The 27462-nt window shown below is 33.6% G+C and overlaps 1 protein-coding gene across 5 annotated transcripts in view; it reads left to right on the top strand.

Moving 5' to 3' along the window:
* Positions 1-440: 440 nt before the first annotated feature.
* Positions 441-27462, top strand: part of RCOR3 (REST corepressor 3) — a 49498-nt gene continuing 22476 nt past the window's right edge. For 2 of the 5 annotated variants that reach the window (XM_031937315.1, XM_031937317.1), the window contains exons 1-8: positions 441-759; positions 1159-1215; positions 7961-8038; positions 14218-14270; positions 16856-17017; positions 18801-18925; positions 21469-21547; positions 25104-25322. In XM_031937315.1, the coding sequence (XP_031793175.1) occupies positions 594-759; positions 1159-1215; positions 7961-8038; positions 14218-14270; positions 16856-17017; positions 18801-18925; positions 21469-21547; positions 25104-25322 (939 nt within the window). In that variant the 5' untranslated portion in view covers positions 441-593. Of the gene's footprint in view, positions 763-1158; positions 1216-3702; positions 3729-7960; positions 8039-14217; positions 14271-15989; positions 16078-16855; positions 17018-18800; positions 18926-21468; positions 21548-25103; positions 25323-27462 lie in introns of those variants that run through there. The other 3 variants (XM_031937314.1, XM_031937316.1, XM_031937318.1) reach the window with 3 other exon arrangements.

Consider the following 27462-nt stretch of genomic DNA (forward strand, 5'->3'; position numbering starts at 1 on the left):
GCGGGTGGCAGACGCGGTCCCCCCAGCGCGCCTCCTTCTCCTTGTAAGGGCGCCCGAGCGGCCGCCTCGCCTGGCCCCGCCCCGCCCCGCCGGGACTGGGCTGGCCGGAGCCCTTGTCGGAGCGGGGCTCTCCCTTTCCCACCTTGCTTGCCTAGCTCGAGCCGCCCCCTCCCCCCGCCAGGATCCGGATCCTCCCCGCGGGGCGGAGTGATACCAGCCGTGGCGGCGGCGAGGAGGGAGGCCGAGGAGCGAGGCCGGCGAGCGAGGCCAGCCCGGGGGCCCCGGGGGCGGGCGCAGGGGAGGAGAAGCGAAAGGAGGCGGGACAGGGGCGGGTTGTTGTGAGGCGGCTGCGCTACTGCCTGACCGGGGCGGTTATGGCGGCTCCACATTAACACCCTCCTCCTCCTCTTCTTCCTCCTCCTCCTTCTCCTCCCCCTCCTCCTCCTTCCTCCTCCTCCTCCACCACCTCCCCCTCCTCATCCTCTTTTCACTCCTCCTCCTCCTCCCTCCTCCCTCTCCTAGGCGCCCTCTCCCCCCTTCTCCCAGACGCCTACCTCTCCCCCCTCACCTCCTCCCCCCTCCCCCTTTCTACCATGCCCGGCATGATGGAGAAAGGGCCTGAGTTCCTGGGGAAGAACCGCACGGCCAACGGCAGTACCAAGAGCCCGGCCGGCAGCGGCGGCGGCGGCGCTTCGTCCACCAACGGCGGACTCCACTACTCGGAGCCCGAGAGCGGCTGCAGCAGCGACGACGAGCACGGTGGTAGCCTCGAACTCCTCCCCGCCAGCCCTCCCGCTCTCCCCTCCCCTCCCCCTTCTCCATTTCCCCTCCCCCCAACCCCCTCCCCCCTCCCTATTCCCTCCCCTCCGAGCCCGGGCGCTGCGGTAGCCTCGAACTCCCGGTGCAGTGCAGCCGCAGCAGCAGCAGCACCCACCGCGACCCCCTCTTCCACTCCTCTCCCCCCCATTAGTCTTTCCTCCTCACCCCAGGCCCCCTCATTTGCATCTATTTCTACGGGGGCTTGGAGTTAATATTTTCCCACCCACCACATTCTTTTCCAGTCTTCTACAATTTAAATTTTTTTTTATTAAGTGCTTTTTTTTTTCTTTTTCTTTTTAAAAAAAATATTTTATTTATTTATTTTGTATTGCTTTGCAGATGTTGGGATGAGAGTCGGCGCCGAATACCAAGCTCGGATCCCTGAATTTGATCCTGGTAAATATCTCAGTATTTGCTTTAAAGAAAAAAAAAAAAAATCCTGGCTCCTTTTTTTTTTTTTTTTTTCCCTCCTGTTATATTGACTTTGGGATGGAATAGATGTGAGTGGGAGGGGGGCGTCTATGGGATAGCTGGCTAAAGTGGATGTTGTAGGAGGGTGGGGATGGGATGGATTAGGCGTTTTATGTCTGGAAGGTTGTCAGGGTTGGAGGGGTTGTGACACAGAAGGCTTAGAGGCAGAGGGGTGTGAAAGCTGTGCCTTGCAAGGTTAACATGGTTACCATTGGAGGCCACTTGAAGGATCTCTCTGCTCCACCCAAGGAGCCCAAGCAGGTCTGGGCGAAAGGAAGGAGAAACATCTTTTACCCACTAGAGAAACATCCGAATTGGTGGGAAAAAAAAAAAAAAAAGATGTTTGGGGCAAAGCCCCGAAATGTGCTTTGGGGAGGAGGTGCTGCAAAGCAGAGAGAGTCTGAGGAATCAGTATAGGAAAAAGAAAAATACAAATAGATTTCTTGCTTAATAACCTGCCACTGGCAATGAAAGGGATGTGTTCTGCAAGGGCGGTGAATTACTGCTTGGCTACTGTCACCCTGCTGAGTCGGAAGGCTAGCTCTGAGCTGAGTGCAGACAGGATTTTTTTTTTTTTTTGCAAGGTGGAGTAGCCTCGGTAGAGGCGCCTCTGCAGACTCTTAAGAGCTGCCGAGAGGAGGGGAAAGGGGGGTGGGGAGACGCCAGAGGCACACCTCGTCTGCTAGTCAGCCCTAGGAAGTCAGACCACAGGACGGTGGCTGCTGCTGCCAAGGAGACATTTTCTCAGTAAGCAGCCAGGTTCTAGCGCCCTTTGCCAGCCCAGCTTGCGGGCTCCCAGTCTACTTTTCTCCAAATAAGCTCCATCGTGGTCACGGGATGTCAGCTGGGAAGGGGATTGGATGAGAGTTCCTCATGTGGAGACTCCCTTGTGGGAGCCTCTTGATGGGGATCACATTTTTTCTCTCGACCCCATGTAGTTTAAGGCTGAGGACAGATTATTAAGAGGTCATTTAATTGCAGTTTTATCACTTTTCTTCTCAACTCACAGCTTTTAACTTGTTTTAAGTCAGGATGACATTCTTTTAAGTTACTATTTTATTCCTATACCAGTCATTTTCATTTTCTTGGTGAAATAGTGTATCCTACTTGGTACAAATACAAGAAGGATGTTTGGGACTGTTTGTGGTTGTTCTTTACCTCCTTCTACCACAAACATTCCCCAGCCCTTTCCTATACTAGAACAGTATAAAATGACTAGCTCCCATTTTAATTGATAAGGTCATTGAAGGTCACTCAGTTTTTCTTAAAGCAAATAGAAAAGGAGATGTATCATATTTGTAATAGAAAAACCTCAATGAAAAGATTTATTTATTTTCTATGTATAGCTGCAAAATAGTTGAGCTACGGTGCTATTAGTTTCTGTTGTCACATAAGTGACAACAAAATTATCAAATACTATTTGATCTACATATATACAAATGTATACCATTTATGGTAAGTCTTCTGAAACCATATAGGTGCTTTGTCAAAGGATAACCTTCTTTACTGTTATCTGTGCAACTGGTAGCTGTACATTTAACATTAATACCTGATAAAGTCTAGCTTGCACCCACTAAAGCATACTTCATATTCTGTCTTTCAGAATGCCCTTGGAGAAGTTAGAGAATTTGTTTATCTTCTTTTACAGACTTAGATTTTAATGCCTTCTGCTTTCTTTAAATGCATAAAGGGGTATTCTTTAAGGTAACTTATCCCCTGAAACCAGCATTATTCCATTAATTCTTTAATGTGGATGTCTATTAACCAAATGATTTTTGACTTATAAACCCACCTAAATAATTTTGTTCTCCTTTCTGATCAGGTTTATGAGGCATCATCTCTTTGAAAGCCACACTTCATGCCGGAACAAAGCCGTGCATGCCAAGGACTGATTACTGTAAAGAATTTTTTTAAAAAATAGAAAAAGAAATCTTAACTGCATTTCAAAATAAGCATAATTATTTGAGGGTGCAAACTTATTGAGTTGTGTTTTTTTGAAAACAATTATAAAATCATAGGCAGTATAAAACATTCTTACTTAGATTATCCAACTTCTTAGTAGTCTTGATTATCATATTTTGTTTATTTTAATTTGAACAAAAATTTCTGAAAAATCACTACATTTCCATATTTAAATCACCACAATTAGATACTATTTCTTCATTGTATAGATTAAAATTTGTCTTGCCTCCCTTGACAGAGAGATAAATGTTACAATAGCTTCTATTAATCAAGTTTTACATAGTTTATTTCCCTATCTCTTAATGGTCCTATGTGAAGAATATTAAGGTAGTATCCACAACAATTCAACACTAAAATTTATGTGAGGTCAACTGTCAACTAAAGATTAATTATCAGGCACCTGCCATGTCTCTTCGATTTTGACAGGTACTGTCAAATGCTGTTTGAACATAGTCCTATCACCTAATTTTACTCTAGTAAGTACTATGTTTTTATTCAACTATACTTCAACTCAACATAAAGAAGTCAAAATTACAACGTATTTTAATAAAAAAAAATAGAATAATACTTTATTGGTTAACATTTAGAGATTATTTCTATTACCTTAATCATAGTCCTGGTTCCTTTTTTCAATTTTCATATGTCTTTCAATATCCTTGGTTATCATCAAGATGGTGATATTTGCTTATGTTCATATCTTAATAAATCATTTAGGACTGAGTTTTTGAAACCCATAATTGTTGGATTAGAAGCTATATGGTTTTTAGCAAAAAATAGGAAGTTTGAAAGATGAGATTTGAAATATAAGATGTGATAAGGGGTAAAATTCTTGAAGTAAGAAAAACAGAATTATTGTATACTTAAAAGTAATGAGAAGGATTAAGGTAAATAATGAAAGAGAAATTTTAAAGATAGCCTTAGTAAATAAAGTTACCATAAGTATAGTCTTGATAATTCACTAGCTGGTGATTTCTGATTTTCACTCTCTTATTTTGATCCTTTCTCAATTTCGTCAGATTTTGAGTGTATGCTACATGTACAGAGAACTTTTAGGAAATGTCAATATTTAAGCTTTTTTTCATTTAATTTATTGTTTATGTCTACATTATGTTCAGAAAACAAAATCTTAAGGATTAACAAAGGCTTTCATTTTACTTGATAAGAGGAATGCTGCTAACTCACTTGTTGGGAAATTCTTCTGATTCCCTTTATATCCTATTATATGCTTAGAAGAGAACAGTGGACTTGAATTTAGGATGATTTGGGTTCAAATGCTGCTGCTGACATGTTTATTTGTGATAGATAGGTGAATACCATCTGCTTATCCTCCTTGACCATCAGATTCTTCAAAATAAACTCAGTATAGTAATATCTGTGGTACCTACCTCATGGTGTTGTTAGTCTCAAAGGAGATAATGTTTGTAAATTATTTTGCATTCCTTAAATCACTATAGAAATGTCAGTTTGTTATAACTTCCTGAGCAAGTGTCGTTAAGAGGACCTTAAAAATTTCAAGTAGAAACTGAAATATTAAAAGTTATATTTTTAAAATTAGTTCACATAAATTTTTCTGAATTGTATATATTTCATGGTGATGTTTGAAAATTTACTTAATTTTGCATACATTTAGTAGTAGTATCTCATATGTTTTGAGTGATACTCAGTTATCATTAGTTTATCTGTGCAGTAGTTAGGTATAAGTTCCACAGTAAGAAAATTAATATGAAGTTTAGAAGTCAAAAGCAAACACTGGGTTTAGGGCCTCTTACTTTTCTTATCATTTTAGCTCCTGAAAGGAGAAGGGAGGTACCTGATAGGGTACCAGGCTTCTAATGATATAAGCATATAATATTTCAAATACTTTTTATTAGCTTATATTTTCTTTACTGTTTTCTGAAAGAGAAATGTAGTATTTAAAAGTAGACTGAAAGGACAAAAGGTCATTTTTCTATTCATTCTCTCTCATTTTCATTGGGTTGGTTAGGGTGAGCATCATTCCTTTGGGGCAGTAGTCTCATCACTTTTTCTCAGTTGACCAACAAGGAGAAAAGGACCCTTATTGGAGATATAAAAAATTACTAAAGATCATTTTTGAAAAAACTTAGTAAAATGTCTGAGAACATCAATATCATGTTCCTGGCTTGGTTGCCACATGTAGCAATTGAAAACTGTAGAGTCTGACTTGGGGCTGGGCAAAGGACAATATGAAATGTCTAATTAGGCATTCCACTGCTACTAAATGGGATTTTTCCCTATTAGAATAGCTATTAGTTCTCACAGCTGTAGAGCTGAAGAAGCTTGTCGTGCTTCAGTGGAACAGCTGCTGTGGATGCCAGCTTCTGTTGGATCAGACCCTTAATTACAATGGTAAGAATTTGCAGGGAAAACTGTCATCATTCTTACAACCTGTAATAATAAACCAGCATATATCTGTTTAGGAAAAGAAATTTAATGAGGACACTTCTATTTTAGACTTTTTTTTTGGACTATTTAAAGTAGTAATAAAATAGAAGCTACATTTGAAGAGTGTAATGTGCCTTTTTAAGATCTTAGATTACTCTGCTTTTAGATGATAATTGAATCATTCCTTTAGAATTCCCAGTTCATTGTGCAAAAGAATCCAGTCACACTTTCAAATCTTAAGATTTATTGTAATCATAGAGATGTAGCAACAGTATATTTGGTTAAAGTTTTATAACATTATTTAGACAAGAATCTAGTTGGAAGCTATATTTTACTTAGAGGATTAATCAAGTATTTATTAACTTAATTTAGGGAAACACTTTGAAACTGAATTGAGTAAAAATTTTTAACTTGCCTCTTCCAAAACCTTTAAAAAAAAGGGCAACCTTAAAAAAAAGAATTCTGTATAAGTTGTAATAACAACTTAAGAACTTTAAAAGTCATTGATTTTCCAATATGTTTAGGTGTGGATCTATAATCATTTGTTGGTTTCCTCAATTTTCTTCTCTTATCTTTTAATTTTTCCTTACATGTTACCATAGTTATACTTTGTAACAATTAGTTTCACATTTAATCACAATATAACAATATATAGCTATGCAAAATTTGCCCATAATATTTATCCTAACACTTCAAAATAATCGGTGATAGATATTGAAATGTCATTTTGTGGGGAGAGGGATGGAAGAGCAAAAAAACTTTAGGTGATAAGTACATTTTCAAAAAATAGCACTGTTTTCAGAGCAATACCTTTATGGCCCACTCTGCAAAGTTTTTTATTCTAAACATGTTACAATTTTATTATTTACGTCAATTTTCCAAATCCCCTGTCAAGGAGGTAGCATGCTATAATACAGCACTGGACATGGAATGAGGAGAAAGTTGAGTTCAACTCGTGTTTGTGATACTTCCTAGCTATGGCGTGCCATGAACAAATCTTTTACCCTCTCTGAGAATGCTGCTTTATCTGTAAAATAAAGGCATTAATAATAAATGGCTACCTCACAGAATTATCATGAGAATAAAATGAGATAGTGTATGTTTAAGTATTTTGTAACCTTTAAAATACTATATAAAAGTCATTAACATTAGATAATTTTTTAATTCTTTTCATTACTTGGAGTAGCTTTTAAATTTTTCATCTTTAAAGATGCTACAACATTATATTCTGTAGGTAACTTTATAAAATGGTATAGTATCAATTCACCTAAAATCTTTAACTATTCGAAACATTCTAGGAATCATAGGATCATAGATTTAGAGCTAGAAAGGACTTTCAAAAGCCACTGAATTCAACATCCTCATTTTACAGATACAGAGGAACTGAGGTACAGAGAAGCTAAGTGACTTATCCATGGTCACACAACTAGTAAGTGTCTGTAGCAGGATTTGAATTCAGGTCTTCCTGACTGCAAGTCTGGCATTCTGAATTCTGTGGTAGGTGATAGGTGAGGCTGGGAGGAAGGGAAATATATCCTTTTTTGTCACAGAGTTCATATGCTGAATACAGGCTGATCACTTGATAGGTTGATCTTATAGTATTTTTTTTTTACTTATATGCTTTTCTAACAGGTTTGATTATCTGACCTTTTGCCTCCCAAATGCCATATAAAAGTAGTAAATTGGAAAGCACACTTAATCACAGCAAGAATTAGCAAAAGAGAAAAAAAATTATAAAAAGCAAAAACTATAACTTAAAGTATAATAGTTTAGGAGCCTATTTGATGTAGAAGACAGCAAGGATAACCTACAATTCAAAGTTATTGCAGCACAGTGTAATAGAACAATCAATAAACATTTTTAACTCTGTGCCCAGCATTCTGCTAGGTGTTAACAAACAAAACAGTTCTTACCCTTGAAGAGGGCATACATTCTGATGAGAAATACATGTAAATAGATATGTAAATACCAAATATTACATACATAATAAACCTGAGTCATCATAAAAAGGGCAAACTATTTAAAAAGGAAAGAATATGTATCATTTATTTTAGAAAGATTTCCGGCAAAAAAAAAAAGTATACTTTTTTATATACTTAAATGGTAAGTTTTAGTTTTATGGACAATTGATTAATTAAAAATTCCCCAATAAAGTGGGAACATACATATTTAGTATGGTCTTTAAATTTATTGCTTTGTTCTTTTGTACATACTTGATTAAAGTAGAACTAAAACAAATTTTTTTACTCATCTTAAAAATGTTAATGTGAACTAAAGAACTCAAAATGATTTCTTTTCCTTCCAGGTGCTACAAAGTACACAGATAAAGACAATGGAGGAATGCTTGTCTGGTCCCCATATCATAGCATTCCAGATGCGAAATGTAAGTCAGTATCTAAATTTGACCTTTTTTTTTTTTTTTTTTAACATAAAATCTAACCAGTGAAATGACATTAAGTAAAATACTCTGAAAATATTTAAGCATCATGTAATGTAAATGATTTCATAGAGATAGTTAGGTGACAATGTGAATGGAGAATTGGCCTTAAGAGTTAGATGCAGCCCTCAGACACTTGCTAGTTGTGTAACCAGGGCAAGATACTTAACCCCTGTTTGCCCCACTTTCTTCAAATGTAAAGTAGAATAATTCACTGCATTTACCTTGTAGAGTTGTGAAAATCAAATGAAATAAATACTTATAAAGTGCTTAATACAGTACCCAGCAAATAATCAGCACTATATAAATATTTATTCCTTTCCCTGTATTGTGATGTAACAATATTACAAACTTGTCAAAATGTAGTTCATATTTGGAGTCAAAAGAGTTGGTCATAAGGAAATATAACAGACTAGTCTTTCTCCCTTATGCATGTTTGGGTGTTAAAACTCTATGACTTGACTATGTAGTTGCTAAAAATCTTTTGAGTAGAGGAAAGTGATACTGTGTAATTATCTACAATGACTTTCCTCAGTAGATAAATGACATAACTCTTTAGGAATTCATGATCATTACCATCCTTTAAGATTAAAAGTAAGGAAGTCAACTAAAACAATCAGTGGGTTATTTCTGTGTAGTATTTCTGGCAAATAACCAATTAAGTCATTAACTATCTAAAATTGGTAAGATTCTATTTCTACTTGAATATTCCCTGATTTATGGTGAGACGAGAGTACAGCGTAGTATAACGGACATCATTGTTTGCTTTTCATAAAATATAAGAAGCATAGAATCATCTATGTATGTATGTAATACATAGTACTGCGATTTCTACAATGTTGTTATGGAATTTTTGCAAAAATGTTGAATAAAACCATTGATCAAAGTTTGTACAACTATTGAAACATTTTGTCTTGCTTTAGCATCCACCCGTATCCCAAGGATATTGTAATATTCTGGAATGATGTAGTTGGCCATATCAAGATTAATGGTGTTTCTTCCTATGTTTAAACCATGGCTTTTTGATAGATACAGACATACTTCTAGATGACTTGGAAATTGGCATCTGACAGTACTTTGATACCATGATTTTATTGGTTTAGGCATACTTTTCTTGCAGTCCTTTGTTTTCTCAGTCTGAGTCTTGTCCATAGAGCTTCATAAATCCTCAGAGAATGATCCACCCAACAGACTAAAAAAACCTTCATCTGTGGGTTGTTGTTTTTTTTGTTTGTTTGTTTTAATATCTTGAGTATTTTGCATACAACTCTGCTAGTCATCTGGCATCTCTCATTTTCAGTACTTCCATGACCATAAAAAGAGATAAGTTATTCATTTTTTTTCCTGTCTTTATGCTACTTTTCCTACATAGGTAATAATTAATGACATTCAGCCTATTATGACTTCTCATACAGCTATCCATTGTGGTTTTGGCTGCTTATAATGTTCTTTTTTTTAAAGCTTTTTATTTACAAGATATATGCATGGCTCATTTTTTCAGCATTGACAATTGCAAGATCTTTTGTTTCAACTTTTTCTGTCCTTCCCCCCATCCTTTCCCCCAGATGGCAGGTTGACCAATACATGTTAAATATGTTAAAGTATAAGTTAAATACAATATATGTACACATTTCCATACAGTTATTATAATGTTAGTTCTACAGATAGTTTTGCATTCTATTGCCAGAAGAATATTAGTGAACACTTCCTTCCAATTCTCGGCCATTTAGATGTATGTCTACTATTCAAAGTCTAGGCAGTAGATGATCTCTTGTTTTTCTAGAAGAGATGGCTATACCATTTGATCTCTCCTTTTGGAGCTTTGGATTTCATTGAGAAGGTATTAAAAGTGTTTAGGAGCTTAATGCAAGTAAAATAAATGTCACCTGCAAATAGGAAACTTGCCATCTCTGGAAAATCCTTTTGCACATGACATCTGTCATCCATGACATTGGTAAGCACCTCTCTGTTGTACAGCTTGCTTGCTAAAAAGTACAAAACAAATTGTTGGGGGAAATTATTTTCATTGTTGAATCTGTCAGTCTCATGTAATTTTAATGCCAACGGAAGAGCCACATTATGTTCAAAAAGAACCTTCAGATGAGATCATAAACTATCTGGCATTAAACAAAACCTCTCCATTTCTACTTTATCATTATACATTAGGTACTGGTAAGATCCAAAGGTAGTGATTCTGTCCTCATTATCAGTGAAAACATCACTACAAATGTGCTGAAGTCAGTCTTTTTTTTTTTTTTTTAATGTAGTTATCTTTTTTTTCTACTTCTGATTTCATTTATGAATGCTCTCAATCATTCTTAGCTGGATTTCATACCAATTTCTCTTCATGCTTGTTTTTTCTTCAGATATTTGTTACTATTTTATCTTCTCCCTTTCCTCTTCCATAATTTTACAAATGAACTTGTATTCTGAATTAGCATTACCTTCAAGTTTCCATATCTTTCCACTTGGTGAGAAAATCGAGAAATTGGCTCCCATTTTCTACATTCTTTTTGCTTCTTTTTTATGACAGTAGGTCAAATTCTTTTAAAAATGGTATGACTCTTAACACCTCCTAGCTGTGTTACTGTGGGCAAGTCATTTAACCCCAGTTGCCTCAGCAGAAAAAAAGAAATGGTATGACTGAAGATAAGAGCACGTTAATTCCCATTTTTTAGTTCATGGGTGTGACGAAATTGCTATAGTTGTACACAATTTTTATCTTTTTTTTTTCCTAATTTGGTATTTACTTTTTTGCCTTTTGATCTAAGTATATAGATCTTGTTGATCTAAGTATATAGAGGTGAGTTGGGCAGCTGAATTCACAACTAATCTTTTCATGTCTGTTAAGATGTAGGTAAATTAATTCTTTTATAAAGTACTCACCAAATCTAGCCTTAAAGAAGAACTTTTTTTGTGATATACTGGTGCAGGGCTTCAAAGTGGTCTACAAATCTAATTTGGCTTCTTTGATTTCTTAATCTGAAACTGTATTTTCTAATGTAATTTTTTTTCCTTTCCCATACATGTTTTTTCATTGAAGTCATTAAGTATCAAGTGATCACTTAGTTTTGAAGGAACATTCATTTGTTCACATAGTTTCAAAGACTTTTGTGTATTCATAGAATTTCTTCACTACATTTTCAAAAGATTTGTGCCCATAAATTGCATTTGTCTTTGTGTTAATGTTTGCTTATGTTCATTGTGAATCTTGAAAGGTGAAATGACCCAGTTCACTTGAAGTGATGTCTCATACAGACTTTAGGGAAACAACGACTTAAATTCCTTCTTTTATGTTGATGAAAAATTTTAAGCCATTATTTCATTTAGCTGCAATTTCTTTGTGAATTTGGTTTTCACTTAATTAGTTCCACAAACTTATTGGTTGTTATACAAAGACCTCTTGTTAAACTTAGCAAAAATGCAAAATGTTTACAGTTTCTCTAAGGATTTTATATATATATATATATATATATATATATATATATGTTTTAGCATACCAGAATATTGCTGCCAGCATTACTATAGAACTAGAAAGGGGTTACTTAGGACTGTAAGCTACCTTGTATTTTTATTCAGTCCATGGCTCAAAGTGGTTAAAACCCAAAAAGTGTTGTACATAAAAATCAGTTCACTTAGAGATCTGCATAACAGTCCAGTTATCCCACATCTGTGTGAAAGCCCACACAGATGAAATCAAAGATCCATCAGAAGTTAAGCTAGTGATATCTGGTTATGCTTTATATTTTTCTGACTCAGGGAATTAAGAATACCACAAAAGATTTTTAGTATTCTAAAAATTTTTATGTATGTCTTGACAGGTGTGCTTTTAAAATACATGTAAAAGAAAAGGTGTGGTTTCATTAATGATTTTATAGAGTTGGTCTATGGCAGTAAACCAATAATTATAATTTTGAGATCACTTACTAGTTTGGACCAGAAAAGGCCTACCAGATGGCCAGAGATTTACATCTGCAATAGAGAACTGAAATTTTGCCTATGGCAGAATAGTGTATAAGGTACATTAACAACATCAGAAAGCCAATTTTTAGAAGTCTGTGTATGTTAGTGGAGTGTATTCAAGTTGCATGCCAAATTTAAGGCCTTGGAAGCCTTTTTTTTATAATGCTGCAAGACATGAAACTATGTTGGATATCACACCAGTCATATCATGAAAATCTTGTATGTCCATCATTATACTGAACTGTGAACACTAAAGGCATACTATATGTTTCCAAGAGGTTTGAGGTCTAGTTGAAGGATAAGATATGCAGCATATGAAACCATAATGGACAAGATTTCCTTGTAATATGTACTTTGTAGATCTTTGATTTCATCTTTATGGGCTCTTTTCTCACCGACATATACAAACAGTTCTCACTTTCTTATGTATTTGGGCTATTATGCAGACCTCTAAGTAAAACGATTTTTATGTAAAGCATACTTGCCCACAGAAATGGGAAAAGGAAGGTGGCTAAGAGCCTACAGTGGAAACTGGCACATGATCCCAAGGACAGAGAAGTGAGAGCAGAAGGTAGAGGAGCCCAAGACAGCCACTTGGGGACCTAATCAGAACCAAGAGAAAGAACATGGAGGGTGTTTGAGGGCCAGACAAGAACACAAAGAAGAGGAAGGTAAACAGACAGGGTGACATGGGAAGTCTGAGACAGACACTGGTACCCCAGTACAGACAAAAGAGGACGTGTGTATGACCAAGCACAGGGGTAGGTGGGAAGAGTAGAACAAAAATCTCCTTTCTCCATTCTGAAAGTCTCAAGCCAAGCCTCTATCTCTCACAGTTGTTCTGCTTTCACTGGGAGGGGTTTGGAGGAGGACTAAGGAGAGGGATTCAAAAGGTAGGAAGCCACGGAGTATGGAGCCAAAGATTATGAGAAAGAGAGAATACAGGGTACTATAAAGTTATCGTAGGTGTTTGTTAAGAATGTGGAGTCCTTTACATAAAGCTGAATTTTGTAAAGTGAGAATTGTCTTGTGTTATAAGTGTAATACGTAATAGTAGATTGTTTTTGAGAGTTGCTGTAGTTTAAAAATTATATTTGATGTCCAGTTTGGTAAAGTCTCGCACAACTTTTGAGCTTAGATTAGCCCTTAAAAAATAAAGAACCTTAATTTTCACTCAGATGTTCTGACACCTTTATATTGTAGAAATGATTGCCTGGATCTTGTCAGAATTGGCATAATCTGAATCTGGGGTCACCTCCATACCAAATGAAGAATCATAGTAGAATCTGAGTGAAGGAACAGTATTATATATTCCTATTAAAATAGTAAAATTTGCTTTGTAGCTAATTAGAAAATAAGGTAACACATAGGGTATTCATTTTAGAAGGGAGAGATCAGTGCAATCTGGCATCACAGAAAGTTTCACTTAATCCTGATCGCCAACTAAGAGGCTCTGGAACATTGCCACTGAAACTGTCCTCAAACACAACCTTAAATTTGTGTATAAAATGAATGAAAATAAAATATTGGAACAGCTTCTCAAATGGCAGGTTGAAGTGGGGATACGGAGAGCAAGAAGGCAGAAGAAAGGTATTGAAGCATTTAAGCACAGCTTCAGACATTGTGGCATGCTTGTGGACCAGAAAACAACAGACTAGTGAGGTATGGATTGATCAAAGTGGATTGATTTTTTTCAGCAAAGGCTTTGAACCAACATATCTATGAAATAATTAAAAACAGCTATCAGCTACAAGAAATACTGCAGCTTAAAATCAAAAGAAAATGTTCATCATATAGTTAAGCATTGAAAAGAATTCTTGCTTGTAAGTTAGTATTTGTAGCCACACTTATGAGTATATCTAAACATAGTATCAATTGGAACACAAAAATAGCTTTATATGTCTTCTATACATTCGTAGATAATTGCAATATAATTTTAAAGATGACTTCCCTTCGCCCTCTTTAAATAAAAAAAGTTAAAAAAAGGTTTTTTGTTTGTAAAAGATAGCTCATGTTGCTTTTATTCCTGGAATATAAATTGCTTGAGGGGAGAATACAGTTAGGTTTGGACAGATTCATATAGTTAAGTAAGATATTCTACTACTGGATTTGGGTTTTTTTAATTCTGTTTTTGTTTTTTGATGTCGTTTTTGTTGTTGTAGTGGATGAATATATTGCAATTGCAAAAGAGAAACATGGCTACAATGTTGAACAGGTATGTAAGTTTCAGAATTTTTCCAAGCATTTATATGGTGTATAAATGTTTCAAGTACATGTTTTTTAATAAATAACAATAGATACTTAGGTTTCAACTTTGAAAGTTATTCACTCACACCAATGATTTGAACTATTTTCTTAATTGTCTATTATTTTTAATAATATTCTGTGCTCAAATATACTATAATAATTTGCTAAGAGTTTGTCAGAAGATGTCATTATTGGCATAAAGAGAATTCTAAATAAAATGAGATGTCTTGACCTATCCTTGGGTAAAGTTGATTACTTTAAATGGATCCCTCATTCTTTAAAAAAAAAATCTTTATGTCTTCATGTATAATTTAGTCCTTTGATATTTATTTCTTTTATACTTTGATTTGATTCCTTTTTTAAAAATAGTATCTATTTCTTTTTTCCAATTATATGTAAATCATTTTTAACATTCATTTTTTAAAACAATTTTCTTCCTTCCTCATCTTACCTCCTGCCTTAAAATTTAAACAATTTGATAATAGATGATATTTGTGTAATCATCTAAGATGTATTTCCATATGAGTTATGTAGTAAAAGAAGAAACGGATCAAAAGGAAAAAAAAAAACATACAGTGAAAATAGTATGCTTCAATCTTCAGATTCCATCAGTTCTTTCTCTGATGATGTATAATATTTTTTATCATGAGTCCTTTGGAGACACATAATTCTTTTTTTTAAATTAAAGATTTTTATTTTCAAAATATATACATGAATAATTTTCAACATTCACTGTTACAAAATCTTGTATTCTAAATTTTTTTCCTCCTTTCCCCTCACCCCCTTCCCTACATGGCAAATATGACACATATTTCTTAAAAGAAAACTCAATTTGCTACTTTTTAAAACTTTTGCTGAAATATTTAACAAATAGCTTTTGATATTAGATGTCTTAAAATAATATCTAAACTGTTTATATGCACTTAGTAAACATTAAAAATAACCCAAGGCACTCTACTCTTGATTATCTATTATGAAAGGAGTAAGTAAAGCATAAATTATCACTAAAGATTTTTTAAGCTCTCTTCTACCAAGGTTCAGTTTTCTCTTACAGCAAATCTTTTGTTACTAACAAGTAATAAAAATTTGCTACTTTTAGTACCTACCCCCTTCTTTCTTTGTATAATAAAAGATTAATCTTAAATGGGAAAGAGAAGCAAGAAAGGATTATCCACAAACTTATTAACCATCTCTGAAAATATTAGGAATTGATTATGGAGACACTATATAGTGACACTATAAAATCATTTTAACTTCAAAATCATTTAAATAGAGTTTTCTCAAGTATTTCTATCTATCTATACTCAAGTATGTGTATCTACTAGTAAAATATCTACTTAAATGCCTTTGAAGTTGAAACTTCAATATATGTATGCATATATGTTCAATTATTTTTTATTGGAAACTTTTTAAAATGTGTAATTCTATAGCTATTGTCTTTTAAACCTTTAATTGAATTGCAGGATTGTTTGAAAAGTGCAGCTTTAGAAAAAAGTAGCCACATAATTTTAAGTAACTTATTTTTTTTATTTTGAAGGCATATAACTAAGGTCCAGAAATGCAACTTCTCAAATTTAACTGCCTATAAAGTTGATATGTCTGGTTTTTGTGTTTCTTTCCAAACTATATTTCATTGCTCTTTCAATAAAGATCAGGGCCAGCTATGCAGTGCTCAGAAGCAACTCCTCAAAAACACATGAGGCCTACAGTAGAGGGGGAAAGTGTTGGCAAGGGAAGTTTTCCATTTCAAGCTTCCAAAGGGTTATAGTAAAACAGTGAGTAAAGCAATTTTAATTTAAACATTCCAAATGGAACCTCCCTCTTTTTGTCTATTCGTGGACAAAATACTGTGAAGAATCTCATATGGTCTATTGGAAGTCTTACCTATTGTTTTATATTAAGATGAGCTTAAAAATGTAAAACAACAAATATTGAAAATTTTCAAAAGTTTACTCAAATGCATTCTTACTCATTTGGACTTTTTAAGATCATGGAGTGCTTTTAAAAGTTGTAACTGAAATCTTTCCTTACTGAATCCCCACCTTGCTGTTCTATTTTTGTACTGTGGCTAGTGGTGTGGTGTTAAGTTTCTTTCAAGTCTTTACTTATTTAAATAATTTCTTTTAATATTTATTTCCTTAATTTAAAATTTTTTTCCCAATTAACAATATTTACAAACATTAAAAACATAATCTAAAATAGGATTATTAAAGTCTAGTTTTTTAGCCTAAAAATCTAATTTATTAATTATGTAAACAATATATTCTCAACTCACTGTTTGCCTAGTTATTATAGCGCATATGGTATATAAGACACCCACTGTTCTGAGGTCTGGATTTTTTTTTTGCAGGCCCATGAAACCATATGAGCTGTAATACATAGGTACCCCACATTAAAAAAACCTAAAACTATTAATTTCTTTTTTGTTTTTCAGTTTAAAAAGTTGACCCTTAGTAATTTAACTTAATTTGTGTTTAACTTTCTTAAAGTGTGATAAGTCATACTTAAATCGTAAGTCAGCTAAAACCAAAAAGGGATGATTTCTCTTCAAAGGCACTTGGCATGTTATTCTGGCATAAACATAACATTGAGAAGTCCCTTGCTGATCTCCCTAATTTCACTCCCTTCCCTGATGAGTGGACTGTGGAAGATAAAGTCCTCTTTGAACAAGCCTTTAGTTTTCATGGGAAGAGTTTCCACAGGATTCAGCAAATGGTAAGCTAACATTTTTTATTTTGCTGTGGTTTGTACTGAAGTAACATCTTATGATATTTAACTTTTTTCTTCATTACTTTGCCATGATTAAGTGCAAAGAGCATGCAATGGTTATACGTTGAATTTTAGATTTCTGGACAATAGTTTTAATGGCTAGGGTTTTCATATCTATAAAAATGTGGAAATTTCTATTATTACTCTGTAAGAAAATGCTTTTTTATATTATGAAAGTCTAAGCTAATCATTTCACTTTTCTCAGCTTCAGTAATTGTTGGTAGTCAATAATTTTCTTATATTTATATTTAAGCTACTTTTGTAGGTCCAAGAAAATATTTAGTAATATTGAATAAATTATTGGATTGGTTGTAGTTACTAGCATCTTTGTTTCTATTTTGAAACAAATTTCTATTCTTCTGGAGATGAAACCACATTTTTAAAATATCCTAGTTATTTGAGTTTTGTCCTTTTTTTTCTTTTTCTTTTTTTTTTAAGTGTTATATATGAATTTATTGATGCCATTGATTCTTAAGCTTCTAAGATATCCCACCCAAAATAGTATAAAACTGATAAGTCTCTGCAAGACATACTTTAAAATTAGAATGGTTAAAAATTTGTATTAGTAGTAGGATATCTGTTATTAGTTTATTAGCATTTGAATCTGCAAAAGGACGTTGGTAATGATAGTTTTCTTATAGCCAGGTATGTTAAGTCATAACTAGAAAATCTTTTCATAGTACGTATCTATGATTTTGTGATTAAAGCCACTTTGAAGGTCTATCATTTAAATAGAATTGGCATAAGTAACTTGCTTTCTAGCTTTGAAAATACTTTTAAGAAAAGCCTTGAGCATTGAATACCATCATTATTTCATTCAAAACAGCTTGGGACCATGATACTTCTGCTACCCTTACTATATTAGTCTTCAAGGTTGAAAGTAGACAAAAGTACTTTATCACATTCATTCAGTCAGTCAGTTCAGTAAATCCCCATGAATTCAATCATGTTTAAAATGTGCCAGAGGATAGTTAGCTGGTGCAGTGGATAGAGAACCAAACTTGGAGTTATTAGGAAGACTTAACTTCCTAAGTTCAAATCTGGCCTCAGAGACCTACTTCAGTTCTTCATCTGTAAAATCAGCTGGAGAAGAAAATGGCAAACCATTCCAGTATCTTTGCCAAGAAAACTCCAAAAGAAGTCATGAAGAGTTGGACACAACTGAAATGACTTAACAACAACAAAAAAGATGTGCTAAGTACTAGAAGTACAAAGAAAAAGCAAAATCCATTCTTTAATCTAGGATTTATATTCTAATAGGGGAGATAGCATGCAAATAGTAGTATACATAAGAGATAAATTACACAGAGTAGATAGATGAAAAGGAATCTTAGAAAGTAAGACATTAGCAGTTTGTACCAGAAAAGTCCTCCCACAGGACTTTTGTGTTTGAGCTGTATATTTAAGGAAGCTAGGGATTCTACAAGGCAGAATTAAGGAGGGAGGGCATTGATTATATACTTTTTTGATTTCCTACTATATGTAAAGCCGTACATATTAAATAAGAGGGTCATATCCAAAGATGAAGGTGACATAATAGTTATTAGCACCTTTCTTCATCCTACTACATGGAATAGCATATGACTTTATCAAGTACTTTAGTTTACCATCATCAAATTAATTAAAACCATTGTATCCACAGTTGCTATTTATGAAAAATATCTTAAAGCTGCTACTAAAAGCATTAATAAATTCATTCTGCACATATTAATAATGCAAATTATTTTAGCTTCCAGATAAGACTATTGCAAGTCTTGTAAAATACTACTATTCTTGGAAAAAAACTCGGTCTCGGACAAGTTTGATGGATCGCCAGGCTCGAAAATTAGCCAACAGACATAATCAGGGTGACAGGTAGGTTTAATGCTTTTAACATTAAAGAACTTAAGACAGAAAAAATTAACTTTGAAATAAAAATTACTTTTATAAATCTAATCTTATTGTTGATATTCTCTCCAGTAGTGTAGAACTCTCTCCATGCTCTCTCATCCTTATCAACACTTATCTATATCTCTCCATAAATCCTCTACAGGGTGTCCATTAAATGTTCTAGGAGTCTTAACACTAATTCCCTTAACATTGTACAAATACTAGCGAAGCATGTGGATTGTCCATCAGTTATACCTCAGTCTCCTCACACAAACTTACCCTTTTTTTCCCCCCAGTCCTATACCCTGCTTGATGACATCCTTTTTATTGCTTCTTAAGTAGTTTTTCTTTGATAATGTATTATGACCTATTAATTCCTATAATTCTCTACATTGATATTTGGGTGATATTCAGCCTTAATTCTATACACAGTGTGGTATTCCTTAGCTCATAGCCACGTAGCATAACTGTAAAAGTATCGATGTTTTAAAAAAAAAAGATGGGCTTTGGTTTAGAACAGCAACAGGGCCTGATTCACGAAGTACTAGATACTAAACTCTGCCTCTGACACTTAAGTAGCTGTGCTTTTGGCCTATCACAACCTCTCAGTTCTGTTTCTCTCCCCATTAATACCATCTCCTTTATGGAGAGATACACATATCTTAAAGGTTGAATGAGTGGTTTATTCAGTTGCATGGCATAATGTGGACAATCAGCAGTTTTCATCTATTTGTTTTTTCCATTGTCAATTGCACTAAATTCGTTTATCTTGGATTTCATTAGAAATCTCCATAGTATTTTAAGATTTGATGCATTCAACATAGTATTATTGTTCACATGCAGGAGCATCTGAAGCACTTCCCAATTTTTAGAGACCATCTTCCATTTTAATTGGAAATCTTTGGCAATTGCATATACCTTTAGAAAGAATGTATCTTTAATTGATGCTTTGCTTAATAGGATTAATCAGAATTATTGAATGAAATCATGTCTGTTACATCTTTCAAGGAATCATATGACTTTGACATAGCCAAGGAAGTTATTTTCTCAACAGAGAATCTAAAAGTGACATTTTTCTCTATCAAACCAAATGCTTTTTAAAATAATCAACCAGTAGAAGGACTATTTTTGACACTTTTCATTCAATTATGTAACTATAAAGATGTCTGCTTTAAGATTATTATTCTAGAAAAATCTTACCTATTTCCCTTTATATATGTTTCATTAAAGGCATCCTGACATGTTTAAATTCTCATGAAAAAAACGTAGAATTGGAAGTGTTGGCAATATAGCTCATTAGTTGTTAGTGTTTTCTTGGTCACCTTTTAGGGGTATCAGTAAAGTTCAAAAATTTTCCAAGCTTTTGGAACCCCTCTCATCTACAGAATTGATCCCCTAATACCCTTAAATTTTTGCTTCCAACACAGATCTTTTCTAAATATACTTGGTCTAATCCAGCTGATCTTCTTATCTTTGTTTTTAGTGCATTTTTTATTTCCTCATTTGATATATCTGGCAAATCTGATATTAGAGTCTTCTCTCTTTTTCCATCTGTTGTTCTCCTGTTTTCATCTTTAAATGCCCTAGAGATGATTTGTTTAGTTAGGTATCTCACCTAGCACTTTTCAGACTTGCATTTTCCTCCATTGCTTCTTATCTCCTTATAATATTACATTGCTCATAGTCTTCTTCCATCCTCTATTAGAGGACCTTACAGAAAGGTTTATATGCAAAAGTTAACAAACCCTTGTTTGGCATTATCACTTGGCAAGGTGAAGTGTTTACCGATTGACATAGTTTATCTCAATTTGTGATTGATTTACATTGCTTAAACTTCCTTAGGAAATGTCAGAGTTTTTTCCTAGATTTTCCCTATTTTTTCATCTTCAGCAACAGTTATTAGCAAGTAAATTACAGAGATTTTCATAGTGATCTTGCAAACTCTTTATTATGGATACAACAAATCAGATTTTTTAAGTGTCCCAGGAAATTATTTTTCTTGTCCTTAGTTGCACAGTAAAACCAATTAACTTCTTCATTTACTTCCTTAAAGAGAGAGCTTGAGAGCTATATTTCTTCTTTTCTTGTTTTTTTTTAATATGTCATCAACACAGATACATTTCATTTCCTTCAGTAGTATGTCTCTGTCAGTTTATGGATAAATTTAGGTTAAGAACAGCTAAGTTATTTATAAATAATCTAAATTCCATGTAATCTTTTGCATTTTCTTCCCTGCCATTGTCACAATCATGTAGAATAGGAACCTCATAGGACTGTGGGCCATTCTGAGTCTCTTTTTTTCATTTTTAATGATATTTAAAAGGCCTGAACAAAAGTCTAATATTTTAAACACTGTAAAAAATTAAATTATGATATTGTGTAGTAAAGGCAGTTTTCTCAGAAAGGGTAGCCCTTATTCTACTAAATAGTATCTCGCATCTGTTAAAACTGTAAGTGAATAAACACTGTTAAGATTATTGAAGTGGAGGGAAAGGGACAAGTTTACTAATTTTGATATTTGTTCTCAGTGATGATGATGTGGAAGAAGCACACCCGATGGATGGGAATGATAGTGATTATGATCCCAAAAAAGAAGCCAAAAAAGAGGTAATAATGTTCATTAGTCACAGAAGATATTAGAAATTTATTCTAATTCTCTACCAAGAGAAATTAAGAATAGATTTTCATCTTAAGAAAAAATTTGCTTTGTGATATAAATTTATGTTTTTTAAATGGTTATGAATAACAGCTTAAAGAAAGGAATTTTTTTCAATTTTTTTTTTGCTGATTGGGAAGCAATATATCATAACCGGTTTTTAGTCCCACTCCCCACTAACTAGTTATGTGATCTTAGGAAATCAGTGAACTTCTCTGGGCCATAAATTCCACATCTGCAAAATGGAGGTAAAATTAAATGGTGCCATAATTTTTTCTATATACAAAACTGTCTGTTTTTTGTTTAGTCATTTTTCAATTATGTCTGACTTTGCCAAGAAAGCCACCAACAAGGATTGCAAAGATAAAGGAGCATTTTGTCATTTTCTTCTCTGATTAATTTTACAGATGAGGAAATTGAGGCAAACAATGTGTTGTGACTTGCCCAGAGTCACACAACTATTAAGTGTCTGAAGCCAGATTTGAACTCAGAAAGATGAGTCTTCCTAATTCCAGGCTTAGCATTCTTAGCTACTGTGTTGCCTAGCTGTCCCTTGTACATGAGTAGAAGATTTTTTTTTTTAAACATAGTAAAGTGACACTTCTCTAATGGTCAGACTTCTGCCATCTCAAGTCAACCAAAATATAAGCACATACTCAAAAGTAAGTGGCAAAACCTTGTTAACAAAGTTAACTTTTAACATTCAACTTAGCATTATGTATAAAGATAAAGCAACTGATTTAACCAACTTAGTTTTCTGGCTTCCATTGGAAATAATTAGTTCTTTCCTAAATAACAGCCGATCAGAAGGTGATCTCTCCTAGAAACAGACACTGCAATGAAACGTGCCAGATGACAACGAGGAGACAAAAGAAAACACCAAGTAGTAAATATCATTGTCCAGAGCAGTATGGTATTGAACAATTAAGCTTATACATACCTCAAGTAGTTCTTGAAGACATTACTTGAAGTATAGTGTATATTGCTAGAGTATTCATGATGATAATAAGCCTGTCTTCAAGAAGAGACTAAATAGTTTATCAAAGAAAAAAAATACATTTTCAAAAGTTTCCAACAAAAATACTCAAAATTGGTGAATAATGCCTGTTTTAAGTGCCAAAAAATTTTTTTAAATAAAATGGCGAAAAATTTTCTATAAATGACCTTTAACAGTGTTCATTTGTATTGGAGCTTTTTTTGTCTGCTTGGAGTCTAGAAAGGGTTATGGGAAAAGGGAAGACTATCTTCAAGGGTAATAATACTTTATTCATTTTTCAACTGCTTCAAGAAGGAATAGACAGCTATCATTAGGAAACATACCTGATGCTTTGTGTCTCTGGCACAAGTATTGAACATCTGTATGTTGCCTTTATGAGCTTTTTAGATAGTTTTTACATAAAAAAATCAGTGTGGAGTATCAGAAAGATGGTTTGTTTCTTAACCAGAAGATCAATTTTCATGTCCCTTCTCTTACAATAGCTATGTGACAGTGAGCAAATCAACTTATCTGAATCTGTTTTCCCAGTTGTAAAATATGAATAATATTTATATTGCCTTTTTCAAAGCATTGTTATGAAGAAAAAAACTTTTTGAAAGCGTTGTGGTAAATGTGAGCTGCTACTGATATTTGTTTCTTTTTGAATTGATTATATATTCAGTTGTATATTAGAAAAATCCTTCTAGATTTACTCAGATAACTTGAAACTTCTTTCGTTTCCAATAGTTAGGACTTAGCATCATAATTTCATTTGTTTATTAAACTGACTAGGTCTAAACTCTCTTAGCACCTGAATTGTGTTCACTATAACTTATCTTTGGCTGGTGCCCCAAATCCTAAAGCATCTTTTAGAGATGCTTGTCAAAGAATGAAATATTTGGTATAAGAACATATTTAAATTAAACCAGATTTTTCCTATTGTCAAATTTGTGAGAGGTTTAAAATGAAGTCAGATATCCTGTGAGACCAGCTTCCTTTTCTTTAAGAAGATAACCTGATAATTTATATGCATATTTGAATGTTTTTAAACTTTCTAAAATAAAAGCCTAAATAAGTTTTCCTATTTATTTAATTTGACATCAGTAAGGAAATAATATACCATTGGTTCAGCCAATCAAGCATGGATAAATAAGTATTAAACGTGTATTTGAAAATTCAGATTTTTGTTGAGCACCTTCAATATTCAAGGCATTGTACTAATAATTCAAACTCAGTTTGTCAGAACTTGAAGTTATCTGCTTTAATCCCTTCTCAAAAACCTTATTTTTCTCTTCACTTCTATATCTTTACTTAATGGTACTTTCCTGTTACCCAGATTCGCAACTATAATATCTCTGACTTCTCCCTCATTCCCCACATCCAGTGAGTTGCCAGATCCTGTGATTCTACTTACACAATATCTCTTGCACCTACTCCCTTTTTCTGATACCACTATTAAAGTCCTAATTCAGGCTTTACTTATCTCTCACCTGGACTATTGTAACAGTCTTTTTGTCCCCATCTCTGTTCTCTCTTCTTTCACTCCATATTCTACTGCTATGTTAATTATCTTAAAGTAAAACTTTGAATACTACAAACTCTCGCTCAAAAGCCTTCAACAGTGATGGTTTCTTGTTGCCTATAGAATAAGGTCCAATCTTTTGTTTGGCATATAAGACTTTCAGTGGCTTGATTCCAGCCTAACATAGAACCTGAATTCTGATTATTGTCCTTTTCCATAGTTCATGCTCCAGCGCAGTTAGATTTCTCACCATTCACAAGTCTTCTTCAAATCTTCGTATGTACCCATCTCCATAAATTTATACTACTTTCCTCCCTCCTTCTCTTTCTTTGTACATGTACTTTCCTTTATCTGGAATATACATTTCCCATTCTTTCTATCCAATTCTTTGCATTTTTAAGACCCAGGTAAATTGTCATCTCTTCCATAAAATCTAGTTTTTCCCAGTTCCCAGACAGAAATGACGTATATAAAGTTTTATAGATTTTGTTTACAACTTTTATTTTGAACTTTTGCAGTGTGTGTGTGTGTACCTGCCCCAGGCTTTCTCTCTTCTGCCACTGCCTTACTAAAGTATAAGTTTGTGTGTGTGTGTGTGTGTGTGTGTGTGTGTGTGTGTGCGCGTGCGTACATGTATCTGCCCCAGGCTTTCTCTCTTCTGCCACTGCCTTACTAAAGTATAAGCTTCATAAGACCAGGCACCAGCAATAATTGGATAAAATAGATTAATTTCTATTTTTAGGTAAATGCTATATATGCATTCAGATATCAAATGGAATAATCTTAATTGATAAAAGGCACTGATACCCTGCTTCTAAAACATTACAACTTTATAGAGCTGAAATATTTTTTTTTTTTTTTTGCTGGAGACTATGGATATAATACAATTGCTTAAGACTATATTTTGTTTGGTAAAGGGTTAGAGCAACTAAGAAAAATGGGTATCTGTCTACCAACACAAATTACATTCATTTTTTCCTTCTCTTGCTTTTCCTTTTTTAAAATTTAGGGTAATGCTGAACAGCCTGTCCAAACTAGCAAGATTGGACTGGGTAGGAGAGAGTATCAGAGTTTACAACACCGACATCATTCTCAGCGTTCTAAGTGCCGTCCACCCAAGGGCATGTATCTGACTCAGGAAGATGTGGTCGCAGTTTCTTGTAGTCCCAATGCAGCCAACACTATTCTCAGACAACTAGATATGGAGTTAATCTCCCTAAAACGTCAGGTATCTCATGTTCTCTATAATTATTTACAGTTCATCTTGATTTAAGTTGATTTAAGATTTAAGTTTAATCTTGTGGGTGCTGCTTTAGCTGTTGTAGATTTCCAATTAACTTTTTTCCAGGGGAAAAAAACTGCACTTACTCTCTAAATATGACTTTTTTAGATTATGTGTGTTTTTAACTTTTCATAACCTTACCCTTAATATAAGCATAGATAAATTAGGCTCTGGTTATCATTTCCAGTGATAAAATTGTTATGCACATCTATATCTTTCAAACAAATTTGGAGTTAATGGCAATATACCATATTTTATTTAAAAATTAATATCTTGTCAGAATTTTTTGATTGCTGTACTTAAGGTGTAATGATTATATCAATAATTTTAAAATTGCATGTTATGTTATAAGTTTTCAAATTTACATACTTGAAGCATATAAATTTATTTAAACATGATGCTATTCTTAACTTTAAATGTTTAAGGATTTACTACAAATTTTTTAAATAATCACTTTGTTTCAGTTACATTTTCTATACCTGGATTTTTTTTTCTGTTAAGAGATATATTAAATGAAATATTTCAAATTAAAATAGAACCAACTCTGAATTATCCGTTTGCTTATAACTACATTGTAGATAATTCATGCTGCTTTAATACTTTAAAAATCTCAGACCAGTTCTCCTGTGTTCATAATACCATTCTCCCAAGTATTTATTGATTACTAAATCAAGAATGGAAATCAATTTCCATATAAATTCAATATTATATAGATATTGAATATATATTCAATATAAATTGAAATGGACTTCCATTCCTGATTTACTATGAATTAGAGATATGCCATTCATTTTAATAATTAAGCAATAATTCCCCAAACAAAATATAAGTGGTTTAAATTTTGTTTTTACTGTTCTGAATAATTCACATCCTTCCCCTTTATGAGTATGAAATCAACTCTTGATTATTTCTCTATATTGTCAATATTTTTTGTCTGGGTAGACCTGCCACATGCTCAACCACTTATCTGTGTGTGTGAGAATCTTTTTGCTTCTCTTTTCCACACATTTGTTTTCCCATTTCTAAATACATTTTTTAAAAATCTTATTTCCTTCTTTTATTTTTATCCTCTCTACCTGAGTATTTTATATCCAGTAAAGCCATTTCTATAACAAGATTTTAAAAAGAAAAAGTAAACAGTTCATCAAAAGTTACCGATAAATTAACCATGTCTGATAGCATATTTAGTATTGTCACTTCTGTCCCTTTTGACATCTGCAAAGAAGAAAGGAAGGTTTTCTAAATTACTTCCTTGAAAAAAAAATTCATGTATTATTTTAAGAATAACATTATGGAGTAAACATAACTTATTTTTGCACAAATTTTTTTGAGATTATAATCAGAATGTGTGATCTTGATCATCTTTGAAACTGGACAGAAATTGTTTCCCAAGTTTTTGTCTAAATTATGTTTGAAGCAAAAATTGTCTTTTCTAATGTAGCTAGCTCTTTGTCCACTATAATAAAAGGAAAATGGAGGTATATGTATGTGTGTATGTGCATGTGTATAATGTGTATATTTGAAAATGTCAAATTACATATAAAATTATTTAGGCAGAAATTATAATATTAACAACAGTAGTAGTAAACTATTAAATAAGTGCTAAAGATTGAACAAGTTTTAGTAAAGGAAATGGGTTTTCTTTGGCTTATAATTTTAAAAGTCAGAAACTATGTGTTTTTGGAAATGGAAAGTACTGCATATATTTAGGATTTTTTTAAATAAAGCATCAGCATCAAAAGTGGAAACATAGATTTGTTTGCAATTCAAAGATTCCCAGGCTTGTGATTCTAAACATTGATTATCCTTTAGCATTTCTTTGAGCTTTTATTAACGTTTAATACTATTTCCTTTTATTATGATAAACATATGCTTGCTTATAATCATCAGAGGTACCAGGTGAGAGTATGAATAGACCACCAAAAATTCATTTTCACTGCTAGAAAATTTGCTTCACTGGCTTTTTGTAAGCAACAACAGATTGATCATCTGCATATGATGCTGTATATGTGTAATCTTGATAGAGATTCCTGCCTCTCCTTCAAAGAAATTCGTAAACAATAAAGGTTCTGGCTACATAGGTGAT

The sequence above is a fragment of the Sarcophilus harrisii genome, chromosome 4 (genome assembly GCF_902635505.1).
Source record: "Sarcophilus harrisii chromosome 4, mSarHar1.11, whole genome shotgun sequence".
NCBI classification, from domain to species: domain Eukaryota; kingdom Metazoa; phylum Chordata; class Mammalia; order Dasyuromorphia; family Dasyuridae; genus Sarcophilus; species Sarcophilus harrisii.